General features: G+C 43.4%; 1 protein-coding gene across 1 annotated transcript in view; it reads right to left on the reverse strand.

Annotated features, from left to right (window-relative positions):
• Positions 1-23,163, reverse strand: part of ptprdb (protein tyrosine phosphatase receptor type Db) — a 234,783-nt gene that overhangs the window by 86,418 nt on the left and 125,202 nt on the right. Inside the window, exons 6-13 of the mRNA XM_060916548.1 lie at positions 22,354-22,362; positions 21,543-21,560; positions 20,458-20,568; positions 14,415-14,426; positions 13,804-14,073; positions 12,714-13,295; positions 11,803-11,945; positions 4,529-4,670 (exon numbers count right to left, since the gene is read on the reverse strand). Coding sequence (XP_060772531.1) covers positions 4,529-4,670; positions 11,803-11,945; positions 12,714-13,295; positions 13,804-14,073; positions 14,415-14,426; positions 20,458-20,568; positions 21,543-21,560; positions 22,354-22,362 — 1,287 coding nt within the window. The remainder of the gene's footprint in view (positions 1-4,528; positions 4,671-11,802; positions 11,946-12,713; positions 13,296-13,803; positions 14,074-14,414; positions 14,427-20,457; positions 20,569-21,542; positions 21,561-22,353; positions 22,363-23,163) is intronic.

A 23,163-nucleotide genomic window follows, 5' to 3' on the forward strand; every position in this document is an offset into this window, starting at 1 on the left:
TTCTGAACTGAGCGCTGATAACAACTCGGGTCGTCCTTCTCCTCTTTCGTCCGAATGACACGGCGTCCCTGATTTCCATAAAGAACTTCAAATTTTGATTCGTCTGACCACAGAACAGTTTTCCACTTTGCCACAGTCCATTTTAAATGAGCCTTGGCCCAGAGAAGATGTCTGTGCTTTTGGATCATGTTTAGATACGGCTTCTTCTTTGAACTATAGAGTTTTAGCTGGCAACGGCGGATGGCACGGTGAATTGTGTTCACAGATAATGTTCTCTGGAAATATTCCTGAGCCCATTTTGTGATTTCCAATACAGAAGCATGCCTGTATGTGATGCAGTGCCGTCTAAGGGCCCGAAGATCACGGGCACCCAGTATGGTTTTCCGGCCTTGACCCTTACGCACAGAGATTCTTCCAGATTCTCTGAATCTTTTGATGATATTATGCACTGTAGATGATGATATGTTCAAACTCTTTGCAATTTTACACTGTCGAACTCCTTTCTGATATTGCTCCACTATTTGTCGGTGCAGAATTAGGGGGATTGGTGATCCTCTTCCCATCTTTACTTCTGAGAGCCGCTGCCACTCCAAAATGCTCTTTTTATACCCGGTCATGTTAATGACCTATTGCCAATTGACCTAATGAGTTGCAATTTGGTCCTCCAGCTGTTCCTTTTTTGTACCTTTAACTTTTCCAGCCTCTTATTGCCCCTGTCCCAACTTTTTTGAGATGTGTTGCTGTCATGAAATTTCAAATGAGCCAATATTTGGCATGAAATTTCAAAATGTCTCACTTTTGACATTTGATATGTTGTCTATGTTCTATTGTGAATACAATATCAGTTTTTGAGATTTGTAAATTATTGCATTCCGTTTTTATTTACAATTTGTACTTTGTCCCAACTTTTTTGGAATCGGGGTTGTATGTCATATATGGGATTTTCGATTTTCAAGTGAGTAAACGATATCGTATCGTACCCCCGGAAATCGTGCATGATCGAGTACCGCGAGCTGTGAGCACAGCCCTAGTTGCGATTACATCAAAAATTGAAAGTTCGTGTTGAAATCTATAAAATGACACCGAGGAGACCTGTTCGTGTCAGTGTCACTTGAAGTACCAGGCTGTGCTCCCGTGTAAAGACAATCCTGAGATTCTTAAATTTCTTCTTTACATCTTCTTCTGGGAAAAACAGGAACATGACATTGTAAAATGTAGTGGCATGACATAGTTCATATGAACTAATGGGAAACACACTGTAGCTATTAAAAGTTACTATAACTAGCTGTTGCTATAAAAAGAACCATGTTACCTTACAGTTATACAATATTCAGTTACAGTAGCAGCAACTAAAAAGCAGAACGTTAAAACTTTTCACAACAGGACTCACCATATAACTTGCTGGTCATCAGTGAGCTGCTGACAGAGCTCCTGAAAGGCTTTCTTTTTTAGATCCCACAGTTTACACTGTTTCGCCCTTGGGTTCCACAAGTAGTCGTGCTCTGTATGGGAATTAGATTAGACGATAAGTTGGATATCTCTATTACAACTCATAAAATAATAATAATAATAATCATCATCATCATCATCATCATGAACTGCCCATCACTTAACACAAGAGCGCTAACTTACGCCCAGGTCAGACGGCAGAAAGACACACGGTGCGACCTGCGATCGGTTGGGTGGCGACCGACCGCAGGTGGACGCAGGCGTTTTGCGTCAAATCCTTCGTTGTGGTTAGACGTATTGCAAGACGCAGAGTTTTTAAGCTGAATCTTATCGTGAGCCAGCCGGGAACATCTAGGTCCTGATGCAATCTTTAAACCCTTTCCCTGGTTTTCCCCCCACTGAGGCCAGCACACCTGTCTCTCATCAGCTCATCCATGACTCTATATTAGACTGCTCGGGCTCGTCTTCGCCTCAGGATATGGTTTTTCACCCCCGGTTTTTGTATTCCATTATTTTGTTACTGCGCTGTGGAGTATTTCGCTCTTCTGTGGATATCTTTTATTGAGACTGTGAGCGCATTGTTTTCCCAACGCGGAAGCGCTTTGAACTTTTGAACTGTGCTCTTTGAACTGAGAGCTCTTTCCCGTTGTAGGGCTGAGTTTCTGAACTCTCTCGTGCTTTTTTCCTTTTGCGCTCGTTTGGCAACTGATCCCTAATCTCCGTTTCTCCCCTAATTAGCCGTTCCTGTATTTCTTCCGTCGGCTCCTCCCCTCCACTACTCCGCCATCCGGATTAAGATCTGCCTTCTACATGCATTAACCTGCTATTTGCAACCGACTGGAAGCGAATCGCAGCTGAAATGCGAACAGATCGTGATCCACTTGCGTCAGCCTGCCTCTACTAAAGACCCTCTGCAACACTCTGCCATTATCTGCATCGTCGTGCGTCGATGATGCGATTTTGTTATCGAAGGTAGACGCAAGTAGCTGAAAACTAGTTGCAGCCTGCCGTCTGACCTGGGCATTAACTTGACTTTAACTTGACGAAAGAGAGCTAACATTATCCCTACATAGCTAGCGATAACATTCAGCTAACTATGCTAGCAAAAACCACCGCTAGTTAGCTAAATCCTATTCAATCTCTATGGAGCAGTGGTTAGCTAACAGCAGTTTACACTTAGCTGGAAAAAAACCCAAAGAAATTTTTTTAAAAAATCAATGCGTTAATTACAACCTGAGCACACAAAAATAGATGTCTGTTGGTTTTCTAAGCATTTGATGAGGTAAATTCACCACTTTGGGTTTACACATAACTTACCGGCATAAAAAGGTAGAAGCTGTCTCTCTTTTTCTTCGCTCCACTGCCGTTGAGACGCCGCCATCTTTGTTGAAAATTTCAGAAGCTCTCGGGTGGTCATGTGATTTGCTGCTAGCACTCTGATTGGATGATCTTAAAAAGTTCCCCAAAATGATCAAAATCGTTCAGATAGAAATTTATGTTGCCCAATCTCAATGGGAACGCGTCGAAGCGCAACTGCCCGGCAACACTGACCAAAAAGTTGCCCCGTGTATCATCACCTTTAGAGCTTTACCTCTGTTACAAAGTGCTACCGCTGGAGACTCCTTCTCGTCTCATCTCATCTCATTATCTCTAGCCGCTTTATCCTGTTCTACAGGGTCGCAGGCAAGCTGGAGCCTATCCCAACTGACTACGGGTGAAAGGCGGGGTACACCCTGGACAAGTCTAGTCTGGCTAACGTGACTTCAAAGCTCTCTGAGCTATTAGTCTGGCCAAGATATTAAGCCCAACCGTTTCCCAGAGCCCGTGGTTGACCCGCCTCCCTGAAATGCCTCAGTTTGCTACTGGTCGAAGCCAGAAAAGGCTGTGACGAAGCTTAAACCAATCACATCACTCTTTCCTCTGACGTATGTGACGCGACGGAAACTGCGGGGCTAACTGGTAGATTAAACTCTTACCGAAGCCGGTCGGGAGCAAGGCGAAAGCGTCCTTCCTTTCAATAAATACCTCCAGGGCTGCTCTTTGCTCCGTTTTCAATCAGAACTTCCCGTTGAATGCTTTCAATACAGCATCTACCGCTGTGTTAAAGGCTTGCCGCTGCTCCATGTTCGTGATGTGAATGAAGCGCTTCCGGCATAGATTCTGTAAACAATCTATGGCTTCCGGTCGCAGTTCTACTACATCACTGCCTTGAACACGCCTCTACCCAGGGCCGTTGGAGATGCTCAAAGTTGATTGGGTCCCGATTTTTTGGGAGCTTGGAAGAGCTGGAGATGGCTTGCCTGGCCAGACTAAGCTCGCAACAGGCCCTCGTGTTGCGTCACGCTTAGGATGGGCGGGCCCAGGCTAGAACAAGTCGCCAGGTCATCACAGGGCTGACACATAGACACCAACAACCATTCACACTCACATTCACACCTACGGTCAATTTAGAGTCACCAGTTAACCTAACCTGCATGTCTTTGGACTGTGGGGAAAACCGGAGCACCCGGAGGAAACCCATGCGGACACGGGGAGAACATGCAAACTCCGCACAGAAAGGCCCTCGCCGGCCACGGGGCTCGAACCCGGACCTTCTTGCTGTGAGGTGACAGCGCTAACCACTACACCACCGTGCCGCCCCGAGACTCCTTCTATAAATGGTAAATAAAAATCTCCTCTCAGAAACCTTTTCCATATTAACAATGAGACCTTTTCTTTGTTAAATCACAGCACTTAGACTTGTGGAGACGCCGCCATACAAGTCCCTATGAATTTACTACAGAAACAATAATATAAACTGGCACTATGATCAGAGCTGCTGTTATAGAACATGAACCCACACTTTCTGATGAATCAGATGACAATTCAACTGCGCTGTGATATAAATATATTATTTATTAGTAGAAGTAAACACCCCCCTGAGCAAAAAGTTTCACTTTCCTACACCACTATGACTCCTACACTGTCCAAATTATTTTCTAATTATCCCTCAAGTGCTGAACTGATTCCGTTTTGGACTCTAAAAACATTTCCTGCTCATATTTGAACCTGTGTGTGTGTCAGGTGTGTGTGTACATACGGGTTTGTGGAGTTTGTATGCTGATCTCGCTGGTGAAGGCCCCCACGCCGTGTTTACTACGTGCTGCTAACTGAAAGCTGTAGGTGGAGAAGGGCTTCAGGTTCTTTAGCACGTAGCTGGGGCTTGGTTCGAACACGATCTTCTGCAGGAGAAAGGGATTAAAAACTCCATGCCTGTACATGTGCGTGTAGGTGTGCATGCGAGGTTGTCTGTGTAAATATGCTGTACATCAAACAAATGAGCAAAATACATCAATGTCTGTGTTTTCTTTTATATTTATCTGTAAAGCCAGTCTATACTTCACCGCTCGACAGCCCCATAAAGCCTCTGATCAATATTATATAAAGGTTTGTTCCATTCAGGAGGACGTCAGCAGAAACAGCAGTACAGCTGTTTTGATGTACCTCCATCAGCCAACTCTGCCTTTTACCTCTCTCTTTACTAACTTTACTATCGGCCATAACATTAAAACCACTGTCAGGTGAAGTGAATAACATTATTATACATACAGGACACTTTTTCCATGGAATAAAAACACGTTTTCTATTCCCTTCTAGCAGGTTTCATTCATTTGGTTCGACAGCATGCAATATTGTTAGCATATCGCAGGGTTCTCCACGGATTGAAAATATAAGGGGGTGGGGGTCAACCGGATGACCTTGAAACAAATTTGCATAAATTTACATATGCCGTTTGCATAAAATACTCTCAAATAGTAATCATTTAGAATAGAGGAATCAATTTTCCATAGAAGGCTTTCTCGGAAGCCAAACAAGAACGGTGCTATAGTATAGTATAGTATAACGATACTGCAATAAATCAGCCATCTTTGAGAAGGACGAGTTATATTTAGTACGGTACGTGTGATTTGTCAGCCACGATCACATGATCGAAATGACCAATGATTAGTCTGGTTAACACCAGACCATATCACAAGTGAAATATGGTCTGGAATCCGCCTATTGAATTTCTCGTAGGGGAGGTGTGGTTTACGATTGTCAACGGCCGTTTATTGGACGTTGCGAATGTCTATCATTTGGCGTATACGTAGCCCATGGCCAATCATGGCAGTTGTACCCGGTGACGTAGTCAGAGCGACGAAGAAAGACTGTAACGCCAAACGCTGTTCTTTTTTTAAAACAAACTTTCGCTCTAAACTATTTAGAACAGTGTCTAAAGCTTGATCGAAAGTTTGGTTTGTATCGCTCGCCGCCATGTTAAATGTGATCCGTAAACAGTCCCAAATAAACTACAAGCTTCCGTCTGTCGAGCAGTACGCGTCACCGTCTTTCCACCCCTCCCCACTCTCTGATTGGCTCCCTAACTCAGGCGAGCCTTTAGACCATAGTTTCCATGCTGTCTTTTCAGATCGGAACGATTGTGCAAAGCAGCATGGGATTTCCCAGGCTAACCAATGATAGCTTTCGTAGTAGAATCATCACGGAGAAAACACGTTATGATCGTCGAAGTTGTGGTCATGGAGAAACGAGAAACAAAACTGTAATCTGGGAATTGTTAACAAACTAGTCTGTTTAAAAAGATCAAATCTTACCTTCACCCTCTTCGTACTAAAGCCATTTGTACTTTTCACTCCACTGCGGATACCATCCGGATCTACGATGCTTCTTGTTGTCACTCAGCTTAGGAACTTCGCTTGTGGCATCGCTAGTAGTAGCCTGACCAGAGATCTTACGCCGTTTTGGATCGATGTTTTCGATGTCGACAGTGGAACGCTTACGTGTAAAACCGAATCGCTCAAGAGACATTTCGACAGAGTGTACGCACTTCAAGAGCTACAGTAACACTGACAGCCAGGTTATATCCTCACGGTTTTATAGGCAATATCACGCTTGCCGCACCAACTTTGAACTTTTTGTTTTTATCCTTTATTTCTCTGCCGACAATAACAATCAGTTATCTCGAACTTGGTGTCGATTCACACGTTATTATAAAGGCGTGTTATCTCCCGGCGCAAGAACAATGTGTCAAAAACGCCGAAATGTGAAACGCTTTTCTTAGACTATAATCGTCAAACTGAATAAACTAATTGCTGGTAAATGAGTTTCACACTCGGGTGTTGTCGCGTTGTCGGTACTCCAACAGAGAAAGGCTATCTGTCACAAAGAAAACAAAGGGACGTCTCTTCCTTTTGTAAAGGGACGGCAGAAATTAAACGGGGGCGGGAATCACAGAAAGGGGGGCGGCCCGCACCTCTAAAACCCCTCGTGGAGAACCCTGTATCGCTTATCCTATGTGTATTACATCACTCTACCCGATGGAGAATGAGCGTGCAATATTGTTATAATATTGCACATTGTCAAGACATGACGTCATACGTCGGAGCTCAAGTGAATATCCAATGAGAAAACTTTTCTGCTGCGCATGCGCAGGACCATTTCTTTGTCCGCCGGGAAACAGAAAGACGAGGCTAATCCAGCGCTACTGCTAGGATTAGCTATGCTATAATTAACCATGAAATAAATAAACTGAAAACTGAAACTAAACCGAACACTTGAAAGGCTACCAAAACTTCATTATTTACAAGAGAAAAACATACCAACGGTCATTGAAAAACTGGAAAAGAGACTAGCGAGTGACTGTGACAAGTTGTAAACAAGCATGGCCGCCAGGTTCACTTCATTAAAAACAAGATTTTGAGAGAATTTTGGCTGCGAGGTCGCCCCATCACGTGTAGTTGTTGATGTTGATTTTAAAAGTAACTAAGTAAATAACACAGGGAACCGAATACTGAAGTCTGAGTGAAAAATACTGGGGCGAGTGTGCGCGGAAGAAGGGTTTGGACACTGATATCTTACCCTGGGTCTGAAATCACTCACTCGTTCACTACTCCCTACTCCCTATATAGGGAATTACTATATAGATGACTATATAGTGAGATCATTGGTAAAATAAAAAAAAGCTTTCGGACACTAGTGCATCGTGCTGGTATTTATGTCATTGCTGTCGCACAATTAAAATGTGCCAGAGATCAGCCGGCTGGTGGGTTTCAAAATAATAAACACATGCATGTGTTTTTGTGAAAATTCCATATTATACTGAGCGCATTTCCCACATTAATCAATACAAAGTAGCTGCATCTTTCACTTCTTTTAAATCAAGGCTGAATACTTTCTTCTTTGCCTTTTATTAAATGACATTTGAGACTTTTAATTTGATTTCTTTCAGCGCGACAGCAAAATATGATGGGATATATTGCTTTGGTTAGTGACCATCGTTGTACACTGCTTTTCGTGATGCATTGTGGGATACTTTGAGTGCACTAGAAAGGGTGTAATAATCCTCACTATTGTTTCGGACAGCACTACAAAATGGCATCCTCACTATATAGTGCCCTACATAGTGAGTAGGGAGCGATTTCAGACACAGGGATAGTTTCTTGGTCGTTAGCCTGTGCTACTTGCTCTCGATAGCATTAGCCAACACTCTGATGAACGCTACACCAGCTGGAAGGTGACTACACTGCAGTACTGACAGTGCCAACTCACGGGTAAGCTAGGCTTCAAGAATGCTGAATTACTGATATGAAGAGAGTGTGTGTGCATAATAATAATAATAATAATAATAATAATAATAATAATAATAATGGCTTTTTCATGGTATATCAGCTATATTCCATTCAGCTAGCTCATCTTCGACTCATTCAATATCTGAATGGAATATACCTGATATACCACTCGACGCCAGCCAATATTAATTAAATATCTCATTGCATTGACACCTGTCAAGATGAAGGGGTGGGATATATTAGGCAGCAAGTGAACAGTCAGTTCTTGAAGTCAATGTGTTGGAAGCAGGAAAAAGGATCAAGCGTAAGGATCTGAGTGACTTTGACAAGGGCCAAATTGTGATGGCGAGATGACCGGGTCAGAAAATGCCCAAAAAAGCAGGTCTTGTGAGGTGTTCCTGGTATGCAATGGTTAATGCCTAACAAAAGTGGTCCAAGGAAGGGCAATAGGCATCCAGTGCTCACTGATGCATGTAGGGAATGAAGCCTAGCCCATCTGGTCTGATTCCACAGAAGAGCTACTGTAGCACAAACTGCTGAAAGAGTTAATACTGGCTATGATAGAAAGCTGTCAGAACACAGTGCATTGCAGATTGCTGTGTGTGGGGCTGCGCAGCCACAGACTGGTCAGAGCGCCCATACTGAACCCTGTCCTCCGCCGAAAACGACTACAATGGCCATGTGAGCATCAGCTCATCACCCATTAAGTCATGGATGCCTCGATGCATTTTGCGAAGAAGGCAAGCTGGAAGAGGCGGTGTGATGCACTGGGCAATGTTCTGCTGGGAAACGCACCATGGGGAGCCTGAGGAAAATGATATTTCAATGCACTGTATACTTGGATATGGATGTATGGACAATAAAACTCTCTTGAATCTGGGAAACCTTGGGTCCTGGCATTCATGTGGATGTTACGTTGACACGTACCACCTACCTAAACATTATTGCAGACCCAGTACACTCCTTCATAGCGAGGGCATTCCCTAATGGCAGTGACCTCTTTCAGCAGGATAGTGTGCATTCTACCACACTGCAAAAATTGTTCAGGAACGGTTTGAAGAACGAGTTAAAGGTGCTGACTTGGCCTCCAAATCTCAATCCGATCGCGCTTTTGTGGGATGTGCTGGACAAACAAGTCTGATCCATGGAGGCCCCATCTCACAACTTACAAGGACCTACTGCTAATGTCTTGGTGCCAGATATGACAGCACACCTTCAGTGGTCTTGTGGAGTCCAGACCTCAATGGATCAGGGCTATTTTAGTGGCACAAGGGGGACCTACACAATATTAGGCAGGTGGTTTTAATGTTATGGCTGACCAGTGTATATATTTTATTAATTTGACAACTCAACTCATAAAAACAAATTATCCTGCCTCCTGCACACACACTACAATTTCATGAATTCCAAATTTGTGTCACCTCACCAAATCCAGGGACGCGTGTAGGCCGAAACGAATCCGAGATAATCGCAAAAGAAGCATTTTTTTTTTCGAAATTTGTGATTTTCGTTTATTTCCATAATGTGCAAGTTGAGATCTTGAAGAATGCAATCAGTATTTCAGATAACAGATTGTTTTGTTGGAAAAACATACATTTTTTGTTGCAAATTGTCTCGTTTTTGTCAGGACTGTAGCCTGCTGGGGGGTGTGGGTAAATTACCATATGGGCCATTCACGTGACGATTTAAGTCTTTTGTTTGTTTTTTTCGCGAATCAGCTGTATGATACGAGCTGAGCTCGTGGCTACTTAAGCTGCATACAGGCATGTAATTTCACTATGGAATGAGCAAGCTAAACAGAGCGCAGAGGAGCTGAAACACCGCGAAGCAAACAGACACACGGTTTTTACATCGGAGAGAACCATTTCTAGCAATAAAACCGCAACCAAAAAAAGTGTTCTAGGACTACATTATTCCATCGGAGGCATTGATGTGTGCAAGGCGACGTTTGTCTTTCTGATGGGGTAAGTTTATTAATCTAAGGCTGTGTGGTTATTTTTGCATGTAACGGAGAGTGTTGTGGTTTGGTTACATGAAACTAGCATTGCGTTAGTTGTGTCATCATCGTGCTATCTTTCTTTCTTACGGTGTGAGTAATTTTTCAACCACAAAACGTTAAAGTATACTTTAGGACTTATTTTTGCACTTCATAATTGTGTTGGGCATACTTTGCATGGAAGGAAAATTGACGTGGTGATCGAGCTAGCTAGTAGGGGGTAGGGCTTTCCTTAAAGTCATGCAAATGAGCACCATTATGTGCCCTCCCTGCACCCAGAGTAGCTGAGATGGAAAACTTTTGCCGCTTTTCCACTACAAACACGGCTGAGTCGGGCTGAGCCGTGCCGTGCTGAGTCGAGCTGAGTGGGGCTGTTGGAGTTGCATTTCGACTACAACCGCGCTGAACCGTGCTGGCTGGAAGTGGGTGGACACATTGGGTGGAGTTAGCGAAAGTGGGTGGACGTCACGTGATGTCGTTAAGCGGCGCACACAGTGACATCAGTGAGCTTTTAAGCGGTAGTCTCACGACCCGAATAGTAAACAATAAACATGGAGGACATGGAGTCGTTAGTGTTGCTGGTCTTGGTGCTGTGGCTTGTTGTCACCGACAACACCAACAGATACTGGCAAGAGCGTATAGATGAGGCGAGGCGCATAAGGCTTCAGAAATTCTCGTAATTCGTAATTCTTCTTCTTCCGGGTTTGCGGTGTTTACAGATCCCAGCGTGCTCGCGGGGCGTGTGTGGGCATGTGAGGACACTCCTCCTCACCAATCAGTGCACAGGGGAGTGTCTGCTCACGCCCCCAGCCTCACTCGGCTCGCTTTGGCTCGCTTCAGCCCCACTCCAAAACCGTGCGAGTTTTAGGGGCTAAGCAGGGCTGAAGCGAGCTGAGTCGTGCTGTTTTTTGGTAGTCGAAACGCGAGCCGTGTCGGGCTGAAGTGAGCTGAAGCGAGCTGAAAAAGGGTAGTGGAAAAGGGCCATTTGAGGGCGATTTTCTCCCTTTCCTGTTTTAAGAGGTATGCACTTTCAAAAGGCCACACATTCTTCAAATATTGTCAGATCTCCACATGGAAGGCATCATTGGAAAGCTTAGAAACTGTACTTTCTGAATCTGTCAATAACTCAAAATGCCCCCGGGCTGACATGTGTCCCTGGATTTTGTTATGTGACACATTTGAGTTTGCGACTAAATTAAATTGTGCTACAAGCAAAAAAAAAAAAAAAAGCAAAAAAATTGAATGTGCTGGATCATGTGCTATTTTATAACACGGTCGAATCCATTTTGTTAAAATAAAACAAATTTGGACAGATTGATGTGAATTACAATTAGAACTAAGCCGTACTGTATATTGGCAATACAACATACTAGACACCAATTAGATGTACCACAGTTGACGGCAAAGGGAAAAAAAAACTTCAATCTGCCTGTGTTCAGATTTTTCTTCTTCTTAAGAAAAATCTGGCAACCTCAAAGACATGAATTACATGCCACTGATTATAATTAAAAAAAAAATAAATGAAATAGCTGCATAAACCAGCTCTGACCCTGAATGCAAAGAAATTTCACCACACAAATATTGATGCAATTAGAAGTGGATACAGCCCTTATTGTACAGAGTAGAAAATAATTCAAATAAAAGTAGCATATTTTAAGTATGACTGCATTATGACCCCACAAACATATGATCTACATTGACTAATTTGCTATTACTACCGGTGCATTATTGTGCTGGACGGGTACAGCTCACCTGCTCAGGCTGGTCTCCGAGCCTGTATACGAGTTCGTATCCTATGATGGCGTCGGTGCCACTGTGAGCCGGAGGAAGCCAGGAGAGCAGTACGCTCGTCTCGGACTTAACTTCTGCCTTCAGTTCAGTGGGCTGAGAAGGAACTGGAAAAGGAGAGAGTGAAATGATATCACATATTGAAGGGGGAGGGGAAACAACAACTGCAGTCTGAAAGAAACTGACACATTTTTGTCGCCATGACTGTGTAAATTACAGCATGGCAGCATTCATTTGAAACATCTGTATTAGGTGAAGTATCGCCCTTTCTATACACAGCTCCCGCCATTGCTGGGAAACATTCCCAAGTGAAAAAAGGAGCATAAACGTCTCGGCGTGCCTATAATTGTGACTCACTTTCTGCTGCCATTTTGCCTTACATAGATAGAAATTGCACGTCCCAAAAACAGTTTCCTAACAAACATCCTTGCTCGTGCTTTGCTCGACAACAGAATCGAGAGTCTCTAGAGTTTACGCGGAATGGTGCGAGAAACAAAAAACACCGAGACGTTTCTGTGGGTGGAAACGTCTTGTTGATAAGAGAGGTCAGAGGAAAATGGACAGACTGGTTCGAGCTGCCAGGAAGGATATAGTAACTATCATCACTCTTTACAACCGTGGTGAGCAGAAAAGCATCTCAGCATGCAACAACAGAACAACACACTGGGTTTGACTCCTGCAGCCAAGAACAGGGATCTTAGAGTCAAGAACTAGTTCCTGTTAAAGCGGCCGGTGAGGGTATATTAATTGACTCACTACATGTAAATATCTTTTTTGATCAAGATAAGAAGAACGGGCTTGCTTCAGCAACTAAGGAGTAAAATCTTGCAGCGTGTGCTGGATTTACACACACACACACACACACACACACACACCTCCTGTTTTGGCAATGATGTGCAGGTCGCTGGAGAGAGGACCATCTCCCACTGCAGTAAAAGCCAGAACTCTAATGTAATAGGTCTTGTTTGGTGTTAGATTCTGTATCGTCATGAAATTTGCTCCACGAACCATCTCCTTCTCCCACTGGTTGACTTGCAGTGACGAATCAGATGTGTAGTACACCCGGTAGCCGACCACCTGTCCGTTTGCTTCCTCTGGCTCCTCCCACTGCACCATTGCCGTGGACACACTGAGCATGCGGCCTCTGACTCTGCGTGGCGGTGAGCTTGGGGCTTGCTCTGCTGTGCGAGTTTCTACGGTAGGACTCGGAGGACTGCGGCCAATCGAATTCACCGCTATGACCCGGAAGTGATAGTGTGAGTAGGGGCTGAGGCCACCAACGCTGTATCGTGTTGTCGCCACCGCATCGATCTCTTTAAAAGGGTCATGAGAGGAGGCGGGTCGGTGCTGGATGATGTAATAGGAAACAGGAAGTGGGTTCCCGCTGTCCCACATCAAAGTTATGCTGGTGGCTGAACGCTCCATGACAACCGGAGCTCCTGGAGGATTTGGGAGGGCTGGAAAGAGAGCAAAGGATCTTGCTATTAACTTCTACCAATATGGGCTGACCAAAACCCATACCTTTACTTTTTTTGTTGCTGTTTTCATTTAAATAAATTCTTGTTGCTTATCAAACATCTGCAATTTTGTGCAGTTCTAATCATTTGCTCACACCATCCTGACAGTGAAGCATGATGGTGGTAGCATCATGTTGTGGCGATGCTTATCAGCATTTTCAGATGTCGTACGGTGTAAAACGACAATGCACATAAAGGGTGTGAAAAACATACATTTAGTGGGGTAAGTATATAAACCATAGCCACCAGTTCATGATTTTATGACCAAAATCCTAAAACACTATTGTCCCACATATTTAGGCATTTTATTTTCATTTTCATCCACTTTCTTCAAATCAGTTGCTTAAAGCTCATAGACCTTTGTTAGTTTCATTTCAGAGAAATCCCTTTTGTCTGTATATTTAATGATGTATTGATAGACCAGTGTCACTCTGTATGATAAACTTGCCTTTGACTGTGATCTGTGCAACTGTTTCAATAACACCGAGAGTGGACATGGCCACGCAGGTGTAATTGGCTGATTGCCGCACATCTGTGAGTTCGAGCACATTCCTTCCAATGGGCATGTCATCTTCCGGGGTCAGGTCCTCCGTTCCAAGCATCCACTTCACATAAGGCATGGGAACGCCCACTGCCTGGCATGTGATGTTCACCCCTCCTCCAGGCATGACTTCGTAATCCATGGGCGGCACAGAGAAGCGTGGAGGGATCCGGCGCACTGGCAAAGCGATAACAGATCAGCCATACGTTAATCAGATCAAGTGAAACGATGACAGACTAGAATTAGAGTTGAAGTTGTGTCGAGCAGTGATTCTCAAGGTGCAACTATATAATATCTTTGATCCAATGTAAATAATAAGCCTAATATTTAATTACTGGACAATTAAAAACATATATAAAATAAAATAGCTCTAGTGTGCACCAAATGGTTGTACATAATGTAATTTATAAGCATATCATGCATGGTAATGGGCTTAGACATAAGCAGGAGCAAATGCTAGATAAGAACGACTATGGTCATATACAGGATTAGGAATGAAATGTACGCACAGGACTTACCGTCTCTCAGCTCTGAAGTGAGGAAGAGAAGTAGAATAAAGGCAGGAGAGAGAAATAAGAACAGCATGGGGGAGGGAAAAAAAAAAAGCTCATCTCAGTATTCAAGGCACTAGCTCCGAGTGGTGAACAACTGAAAAGAAGGCAAGAGAACTGAAAGGCATCTTACACTCACAGTGCAATTTTCCTAATTAAACCATTTCCACCAGTTTCAGCCGTCAAATCGGTTCAGTTCAGCAGGAGAAAGCTGTTGGAAGCCATTTTGGATGGAAAACTTTGGTCTCAGAAAGTAAATTAACGAAGAAGTACACCGATCAGCTATAACATTAAACCCACTGACAGGTGACGTGAATAACAATGATTATCTCATTACAGTGGCACCTGTCAAGGGGTGGGATATATTAGGCAGCAAGAGAACAGTCAGTTCTTGAAGTTGATGTGTTGGAAGCAGGAAAAATGGGCAAGCGTAAGGATCTGAGTGACTTTGACAAGGACCAAATTGTGATGGCTAGATGACCGGGTCAGAAAATCCCAAAAAAAGCAGGTCTTGTGAGGTGTTCCTGGTCCGAGAAGTCACTCAGTACTTTTTGACTTTAGTACCTACAAAAAGTGGTCCGAGGAAGGATAACCAGTAAACCGGCGACAGGACAATAGGCATCCAGTGCTCACTGATGCATGTGGGGAATGAAGCCGAGCCCATCTGGTCTGATTCCACAGAAGAGCTACTGTAGCACAAACTGCTGAAAGAGTTAATACTGGCTATGATAGAAAGCTGTCAGAACAGAGTCACAACCTGTGTTTTCTCTCCCTCCCCCCCAAATCTGTCCCTCTGAGTTACATGTCGGTCCTGGGATCGAGATGCTGACCTCTTCTGCTCCTCAGACCCGCTTGATCCATCCTGGTGCCCTGTGTCTGGTTGGAGTCTCATCGCATCGCTCCTGTGGAGGACGGCCCCATGTGGACAGTTGAAAGTCACACCTGGAGGACGCTCTGGGCTCTGCTTTTATGGCTGAGGACTACAGTTGACTTGCTAACTTTAGGACTGCAGTTGTCATGAACAGTTTTGCACTCAAGTTTCCATCAGTGAAGAGCTATAACATCAACAAAACTGACTTCATGTTAAAACTGTTAATATTATAGTCATGCTGTCTGTTGTTGCCCAAATGAGGATGGGTTCCCTTTTGAGTCTGGTTCCTCTCGAGGTTTCTTCCTCATGTCATCTGAGGGAGTTTTTCCTTACCATCGTCGCCACAGGCTTGTTCATTGGGGATAGATTAGGGATAAAATTAGCTCATGTTTTAAGTCGTTCAAATTCTGTAAAGCTGCTTTGCGACAATGTTTATTGTTAAAAGCGCTATACAAATAAACTTGACTTAGTGCATTGCAGATTGCTGTGTATGGGGCTGCACAGCCATAGACTGGTCAGAGCGCCCATACTGAACCCTGTCCTTCGCCGAAAACGACGACAATGGCCATGTGAGCATCAGAACTAGACCATGGAGCAATGGAAGAAAGTGGCCTGGTTGGATGAATCGCAATTTCTTTTACATCATGTGGATGGCCGGGTGTGCGTACACAGCTGACCTGGGGAATACATGGCACCAGGATGCACTATGGGAAGAAGGCAAGCTGGTGGAGGCAGTGTGATGTATTGGACAATGTTCTGCTGGGTAATCTCGGGTCCTGGCATTCATCTGGATGTTACTTTGACATGTACCACCTACCTAAACATTATTGCAGACCCAGTACACCCCTTCATGGCGAGGGTATTCCCTAATGGCAGTGGCGTCTTTCAGCAGAATAGTGTGCATTCTACCACACTGCAAAAATTGTTCAGGAACGGTTTGAAGAACGAGTTAAAGGTGCTGACTTTGCTTCCAAATTCCTTATATTTCAAGATGATCGAGCTTCTGTAGGAAGTGCTGGACAAATAAGTCCGACCCATGGAGGCCCCATCTCACAACTTACAAGGACCTACTGCTAATGTCTTGATGCCAGATATGACAGCACACCTTCAGTGGTCTTGTGGAGTCCAGACCTCAATGGATCAGGGCTATTTTAGTGGCACAAGGGGGACCTACACAATATTAGGCAGGTGGTTTTAATGTTATGGCTAAGCATACAGTTGTGGTCAGAAGTTTACATCCAGTGACATGAATGTCATCTTGGATATGAATGTCATGGCAATATTTGGGCTTTCAGTAATTTCTTTGAACTGTTCTTTTTCTGTGGCAGAATGATTGTACAGCATACATCTTCCATCCATCCATCCATTATCTGTAGCCGCTTATCCTGTTCTATAGGGTCGCAGGCAAGCTGGACCCTATCCCAGCTGACTATGGGCGAGAGGCGGGGTACACCCTGGACAAGTCGCCAAGGGCTACAGATAACGGATGGACAAGGGCTAACACAAAGACACATAACCATTCACACCTACGGTCAATTTAGAGCCACCAATTAGCCTAACCGCATGTCTTTGGACTGTGGGGGAAACCGGAGCACCCGGAGGAAACACGGGGAGAACATGCAAACTCCACACAGAAAGGCCCTCGCCGGCCGCTGGGCTCGAACCCAGGACCTTCTTGCTGTGAGGCGACAGTGCTAACCACTACACCACCATGCCGCCCCAGCATACATCTTTAATAGAAGAATTTTTCACTAGAATTTGGTGCACAAGTTTTAATTTTCTTTGGGTTTTCTGAAATCAACACATAGTCAAAATTATACTGTGGTAATGGGGGCGTGGCCAAGCAGCAGTTTGTGAATGGGGGGCTGACTCCTGACCAGAATGCGGGGGGCGGGGGGAGCGAGTCAAGCTGAAAAGCTATATATCTTTAAAAATAAAATTTGCACGAACTTCAGTTCCTGCCTGCCGTGCTTCTGTGCTCCACCCATGTCAGGGATTCACTACATATACATACAGGGTCAAAAATGTACATACGCTTACTTAGATTATTAATTCAGAGGTGCTGAAACTTCCAAAATGTCTCTTATTTTGCCAAGGCTGAGGTCTCTTAACTTCCTGTTAGTGATCATGATTGACTACAGCTGGTAGCTTCTCTGTGCCTTCATAAAAAGGGTTTGTTTACAGCACTCATTGGATTGACCAACACAAGGTACAATGGGAAAGTCAGTGCAGATCTGAGAAAGAGGATCGCAGATATACACAACTCCGGAATGTCTCTTGGAGTCATTTCTAAACAACTGCAAATTCCAAGATCAGTTCAAACAATTGTATCCCTGTGAGGTGTAGTCACTTTGCCAAGCCACTTTGCTTCAAGAAAACCAAAACTGTCACCCTCAGCTGAAAGGAAACTGGTTTGGATGGTCAGGAACAACCTGGGAACCACCATGGCACAGCCCTGCCATGAACTGGAAGCTGATGGATCACTGTCTACAGTTCAGATCACCATGGACTAAGAGGCTGCTATCCAAGAAATAACTCCCTGCTCCAAAACTGACACCTTCAAGCTTAACTAAAGTTTGAAGCTGACCACATGGAGAAAGAAAAAGCCTTCTGGAGGACAGCTGTATGGTCAGATGAGACAAAGATGGAGTTGTTTGGCCACAATGACCACCATGTACAGAGGGACACTGTACCAGCTGGTGGTGGTGGTAGGATCATCATGCTCTGGGGCTGTTTTGCTGCCAGTGGAACTGGTTCATTGCACAAAGTGGATGGAATAATGAAGGAGGAGGACTACCTCAGAATTCTTCAGTATCAACCATCAGAAACTTGAACACGACTTGGGAGTTACAACAGGACAATGAACCCAAACATGCATCAGAGCTGGTTGTGGAGGATAAAGCAGGCTAACATTAAGCTTCAAACAAGTCCTGACTTCAACCCTATTGAAAATATATGGACCGTGCTTATAAGACGAGTCCATGCCAAGAAAAAGAAACAAATTTAATTGAACTCTACCAATTCTACCATGATGAGTCGTGAAATATCCAACTAGGATTCTGCCAGAAGCTCCTTCATGGTAAACAAAAATACGTTTGATCAAGGTGAATCTTGCAAAGAGAATTTTTACCCAAATATCTGGTGTACTGTATGTATAATTTTGACCCTGTGTTGATTTCAGAAAGCCCAAAGAAAATTAAAATTTGTGCACCAAATTCTAGTGTTGTTTTTTTTTTAATTAAAGCTGTATGTTGTACAATCATTCTGCCACAGAAAAAGAACAGCTCAAAGAAATTACTGAAAGCCCAAATATTGCCATGACATTCATATCCAAGATGACATTCATGTCACTGGATGTAAACTTCTGACCACAACTGTAGGTAAGTTAATCCATGGTGATCCAATCTGATTACGAAACAATTTGGATATCAAACTGGTGGAAACATGGGCTGGTTCTCAAACTGTCAGCTGGTTCTCCAGGCTAGCACTTCAGTGGGTCTATCTGTCTAGAGCATGCCTATATTAATAACCTACTGTTACAGTACATACAAAAACAATATTATAATGTAATAAATTCATCCACAATGACATTTATCTGTGATGCTACATTTATGACCATCATTAATCAGCAGGGTCCATCAAGAGAAATCCGGAATGTGTTTAGTGTGTAGGGGTGTTCACACGGCAACTTTTACTCCGGTGTAGCACCGGGGCTGCCCCGGTAGAGCGTTCACACGGTACAAAGTTATACCGGTGTCGCCCCTGAAAGCTGCTTAAACCGGTGCAAATCTAACCCTGCTCGGGAGGTGGTTTAAGAAATTTACTCCGGAGTAAATGCTAGTTTGCGGGGCAGCACCGATATAAAATGGGACGTCTGAACGCTACAGGGGTAGACTCGCTACGCGGGAGGAGAGTTGATTACATACGGGCATTGCATAATTTGCATCCTGGTATTTTGCGCTTCCAAAATGGCGAATATCAACAACAGAACTGCGTGTCTTCCAGTGTTGCCAGATTGGGCGGTTTTAAGTGCATTTTGGCGGATTTGAACATATTTTGGGCTGGAAAACGTCAGCAGTATCTGGCAACACTGGTGTCTTCATCCACGTTGTTTTCCCGGTGCTTGGTGATGCCATGACAACCGGGAAAAGGAAGTACATTTTCACGCATTCGCACATTTCATTTCTGCATTATTACTATCGTATAGCACCATACATGTCAACCGATACGGAATGTCCGTATTTTATACGGATTTGATTCAATAAACGTAGTATACGGGCGTACAAATAAAGTTATACGGATTCTTTAAAAAAACTTCAATATTTATTTAGAGCTATAATCAATTCCCACGATGATAAAAGAGCGCATAACATTTACAAACGTACTGTACAGCACAGACAGCCAGTAAAGAGTCTTATGAAATCGCGCGTTATCTTGTGGTAGCGAGACTTCGTTCCACTTTTGATCATGCGCACACCACATTGCGAGAATCCCGCCAACCGGGAAGTAACATTTTGTTTGAAACGCGTATTTCCACCTGAGCGACTTTCAATAACGACTGAAAAGATTCTGAATGGCACTCTGGCAAGATCAACACAGACACTTGCTGTGACATGCAGCCTCGTGAGGTATTGGTGCAGACTGCTAAAAAAGCTGTCATGGAGTACAATTCAGAGCATTAGAGTGACACTTTGTGTTTTTGTCGAACATTGGAGCTTTGTATTCATTCTGAAGGTTTACTGTTATTAATATTGAATAAAAAGTAACTTGGACATATCATTGTTAATTATCATTCAAATTTTAGGTAAATTTTTTAAATTTGCATCTTATACGGATTTTATAAGGGAAATACGGATTTTGGAGGTTGGTTATACAGGTTTGATTGACCAAAGGTTGACATGTATGTAGCACGGTCCCAAAAACTGCCGTGTGAACGCAAGTGGGGCTGCACCGGTGCTAACACGCTTCTCTCTAGTAAGCAGGTTTGTGACGTGTGAACGCTCCACAAAATTTACACCGGTGTAAGATATATCGCAACAAAATACATCGGTGCAGCATCGATGCAAATATGTGCCGTGTGAACACCCCTTTTATATGCTTCTTTAATACAACGGTTCTACAAATTGTTACTGAACCCACCTCTGACGTAGAGGTTAGCAGGTGTCGAATAACGTGTCCCGTCGCTATTCGTAGCCACGCACTCATATTTCCCTTGATCTGTTTCTTCACTCCGATCAATCTGCAGTGCACCTGAACACACACACACACACACGCACACAAACATGCACATACATAGGATCGGAGAATTTTTTCAAAATAAAAAAGGTCTGATTTTCAATCATCAAATCTGCTCTATTGCCTAGCGTGTGTATGTGTGACGTTCCTCACATGCTCAGCCTACCATAAGACTGTGTGTGCGCGCGCTTTAGTGCAAGTGTGTCACAATGTCCTGGCTTTTTGGCACATTTAACAGATGTTCACAATTAAGAGCAATAAAGTGCTGGTTTGCAAAAAAAAAAAAAAAAGTGAAGTGCTATTTGGGATTAAAAAGGAAAATTACTTAAAATTCATTCAGTTCTTTTCATTAATAGATGCACAAAAAGAAGACGTTATCAAAGAAGTTGTGGGGGGGAAAAAACCCACTTCCATTAAGCATCACAGCCAAATATGCAGTATGTGCACCTCTAAGTAGAAAAGTCAAAAAAAGATTTGATTAGAAAGATGAAGTTTGTGGAAGGAAAAACAGACAGTGTCCAAGAGGAAAACTGCTGAAAGATGAAATGAGGCTTTATTAGAGGAGATGAAGGCATCCACAGAGAGTGCAAAAAAAAAAAAAAGAGGTCAAGATACAGTCAAGAGTTTCATGGGTTACTTCATTAATCTTCTATACAGCCATGTTTTCATTTAATTTATAGCTCACTATCAAGCAAAGCTACATCTGTCTCGCTAATCACGATCTATAGAGCTCACCATCTATATAAAATGTTAAAAATAAATCAGTAGTAATATGCTCGTATGCTCAACTTCAGGAAAGAAGGGCTGTCATGATAATACAGTCATGTGCAGTATGACGTACACAAACCCGTAAACTGACGGGGCTAATCAATGAAAACTAGAATGTGATGGTCAGACAATAATGAGAGAGTGAGAGAGAGTGAGAGAGGAGGAAGGAAGAGCAAATACTAACAGGTGGGTGAATGGGGTGGTTAGCTTTAGACTCTTACCTCTGATTGGTGTACCCCCTGGATGGGTGAGAATGAACGCAGATGAGAGATTAAAGAGAAGAGTTAGTGCAGCGAGAGAGAGAGAGAGAGAGAGAGAGAGAGAGGGAGAAAGAAGGAGAAAGGGCATGTAATGCTTCTTGTTTTAAGTGCTAAATGGGTCACTATTAACATAATCCCTCCATTTCCATACGAGTTTGCATATCTGCAAGACAGAACATAAGAATAGGGGGGCGGGGGCAGGGGGCGGGGGCAGGAAAGCAAGAAGCAATTCCCTTCCTGGGAATTTCAGATTTCAGCAGTAATATACCGTACAGGGTTTAACACTCAAGACAGGCAGATTCACACCCACAGAGGGGAGGGGCTGAAACGAGGAAGCCTCGGGTTCGAGGGAGAATCCACCGGAACATTCAGCAATAAAAGAAGAGCAATAAAACTTTGGCAAGCTACACAGGGATGAGAGAGAGAGAGAGAGAGAGAGAGATGTAGGTACTCTGATGGTAAGAGGTGAGAGAGTGAGCCTCGGAGTGAGACAGTTAAGGAAAGTGAGAGTGACACAAGTTAAGTAGCACATGTGAGGGGGTAGCACTCAGGTGAAAATGACTACCGCTACGTGATGGGAGTGTGTGTTAATAGGGCATAAAGAATAGCTTTATGTGTGTGTCCAGAGGTGGTGTGTGTGTGTTGGGGAATCAGGCTAATCATATTGTTAGGTCAAACATTACGCATCATGCAGTTCACTGAAACTACACTAGGAGTGTGCGTTATCTTAGCAATGTGTACAGTATGTTGTGCCTTAAAGTAACTCACTTACCAAAGGACTCTGTCGATCAAAACATAGAGAGAAAGACAGCACATGCATCACTTAACGTTACTCATACAGGAAAAACAGTGTGTATGAGACAGGCCGGGTGTCTCAATTCACGTACTTCTCCACTTACGCTTGCTATTTCGAGCGCAGAAGTGCGCTCACATTGACAACTATGGCAACATGCGGTGCACTATGAGACCCAGATGGTGTACTCAAAATGTTGAGTGTGCAACGCTGCACACTTTGCGCTCTCAATGGCTGCCATCTTGGCTACTGAGTGAAAGGAAGGGGAGTGACCACCAACCTATTTTCAGCCAGTTGGAAGTTCCGTGCCGTGTGAAATATCTATGCATTCATTTTTAAAAAGTGAGCAAAAAATGCTGGCGCGTATATGCGTATACATACACTACCGTTCAAAAGTTTGGGGTCACTTTGAAATGTCCTTATTTTTGAAAGAAAAGCACTGTTCTTTTCAATGAAGATCACTTTAAACTAATCAGAAATACACTCTATACTTTGCTAATGTGGTAAATGACTATTCTAGCTGCAAATGTCTGGTTTTTGGTGCAATATCTCCATAGGTGTATAGAGGCCCATTTCCAGCAACTCTCACTCCAGTGTTCTAATAATAATAATAATAATAATAATAATAAGTTAAATTTATATAGCGCCTTTCAAGAAACCCAAGGACGCTTTACAATAGTAGACAAAGAAAGAAAAAATAAATAAATAAAAAATATAATAAGGAAAAAACTAAATAAATAAAAAATAAAAAGTAAAAAGTCCACCAAGTAGGGTCAGGATGTAATTCCC

The sequence above is a fragment of the Neoarius graeffei genome, chromosome 3 (genome assembly GCF_027579695.1).
Source record: "Neoarius graeffei isolate fNeoGra1 chromosome 3, fNeoGra1.pri, whole genome shotgun sequence".
Classification (NCBI taxonomy): Eukaryota; Metazoa; Chordata; class Actinopteri; order Siluriformes; family Ariidae; genus Neoarius; species Neoarius graeffei.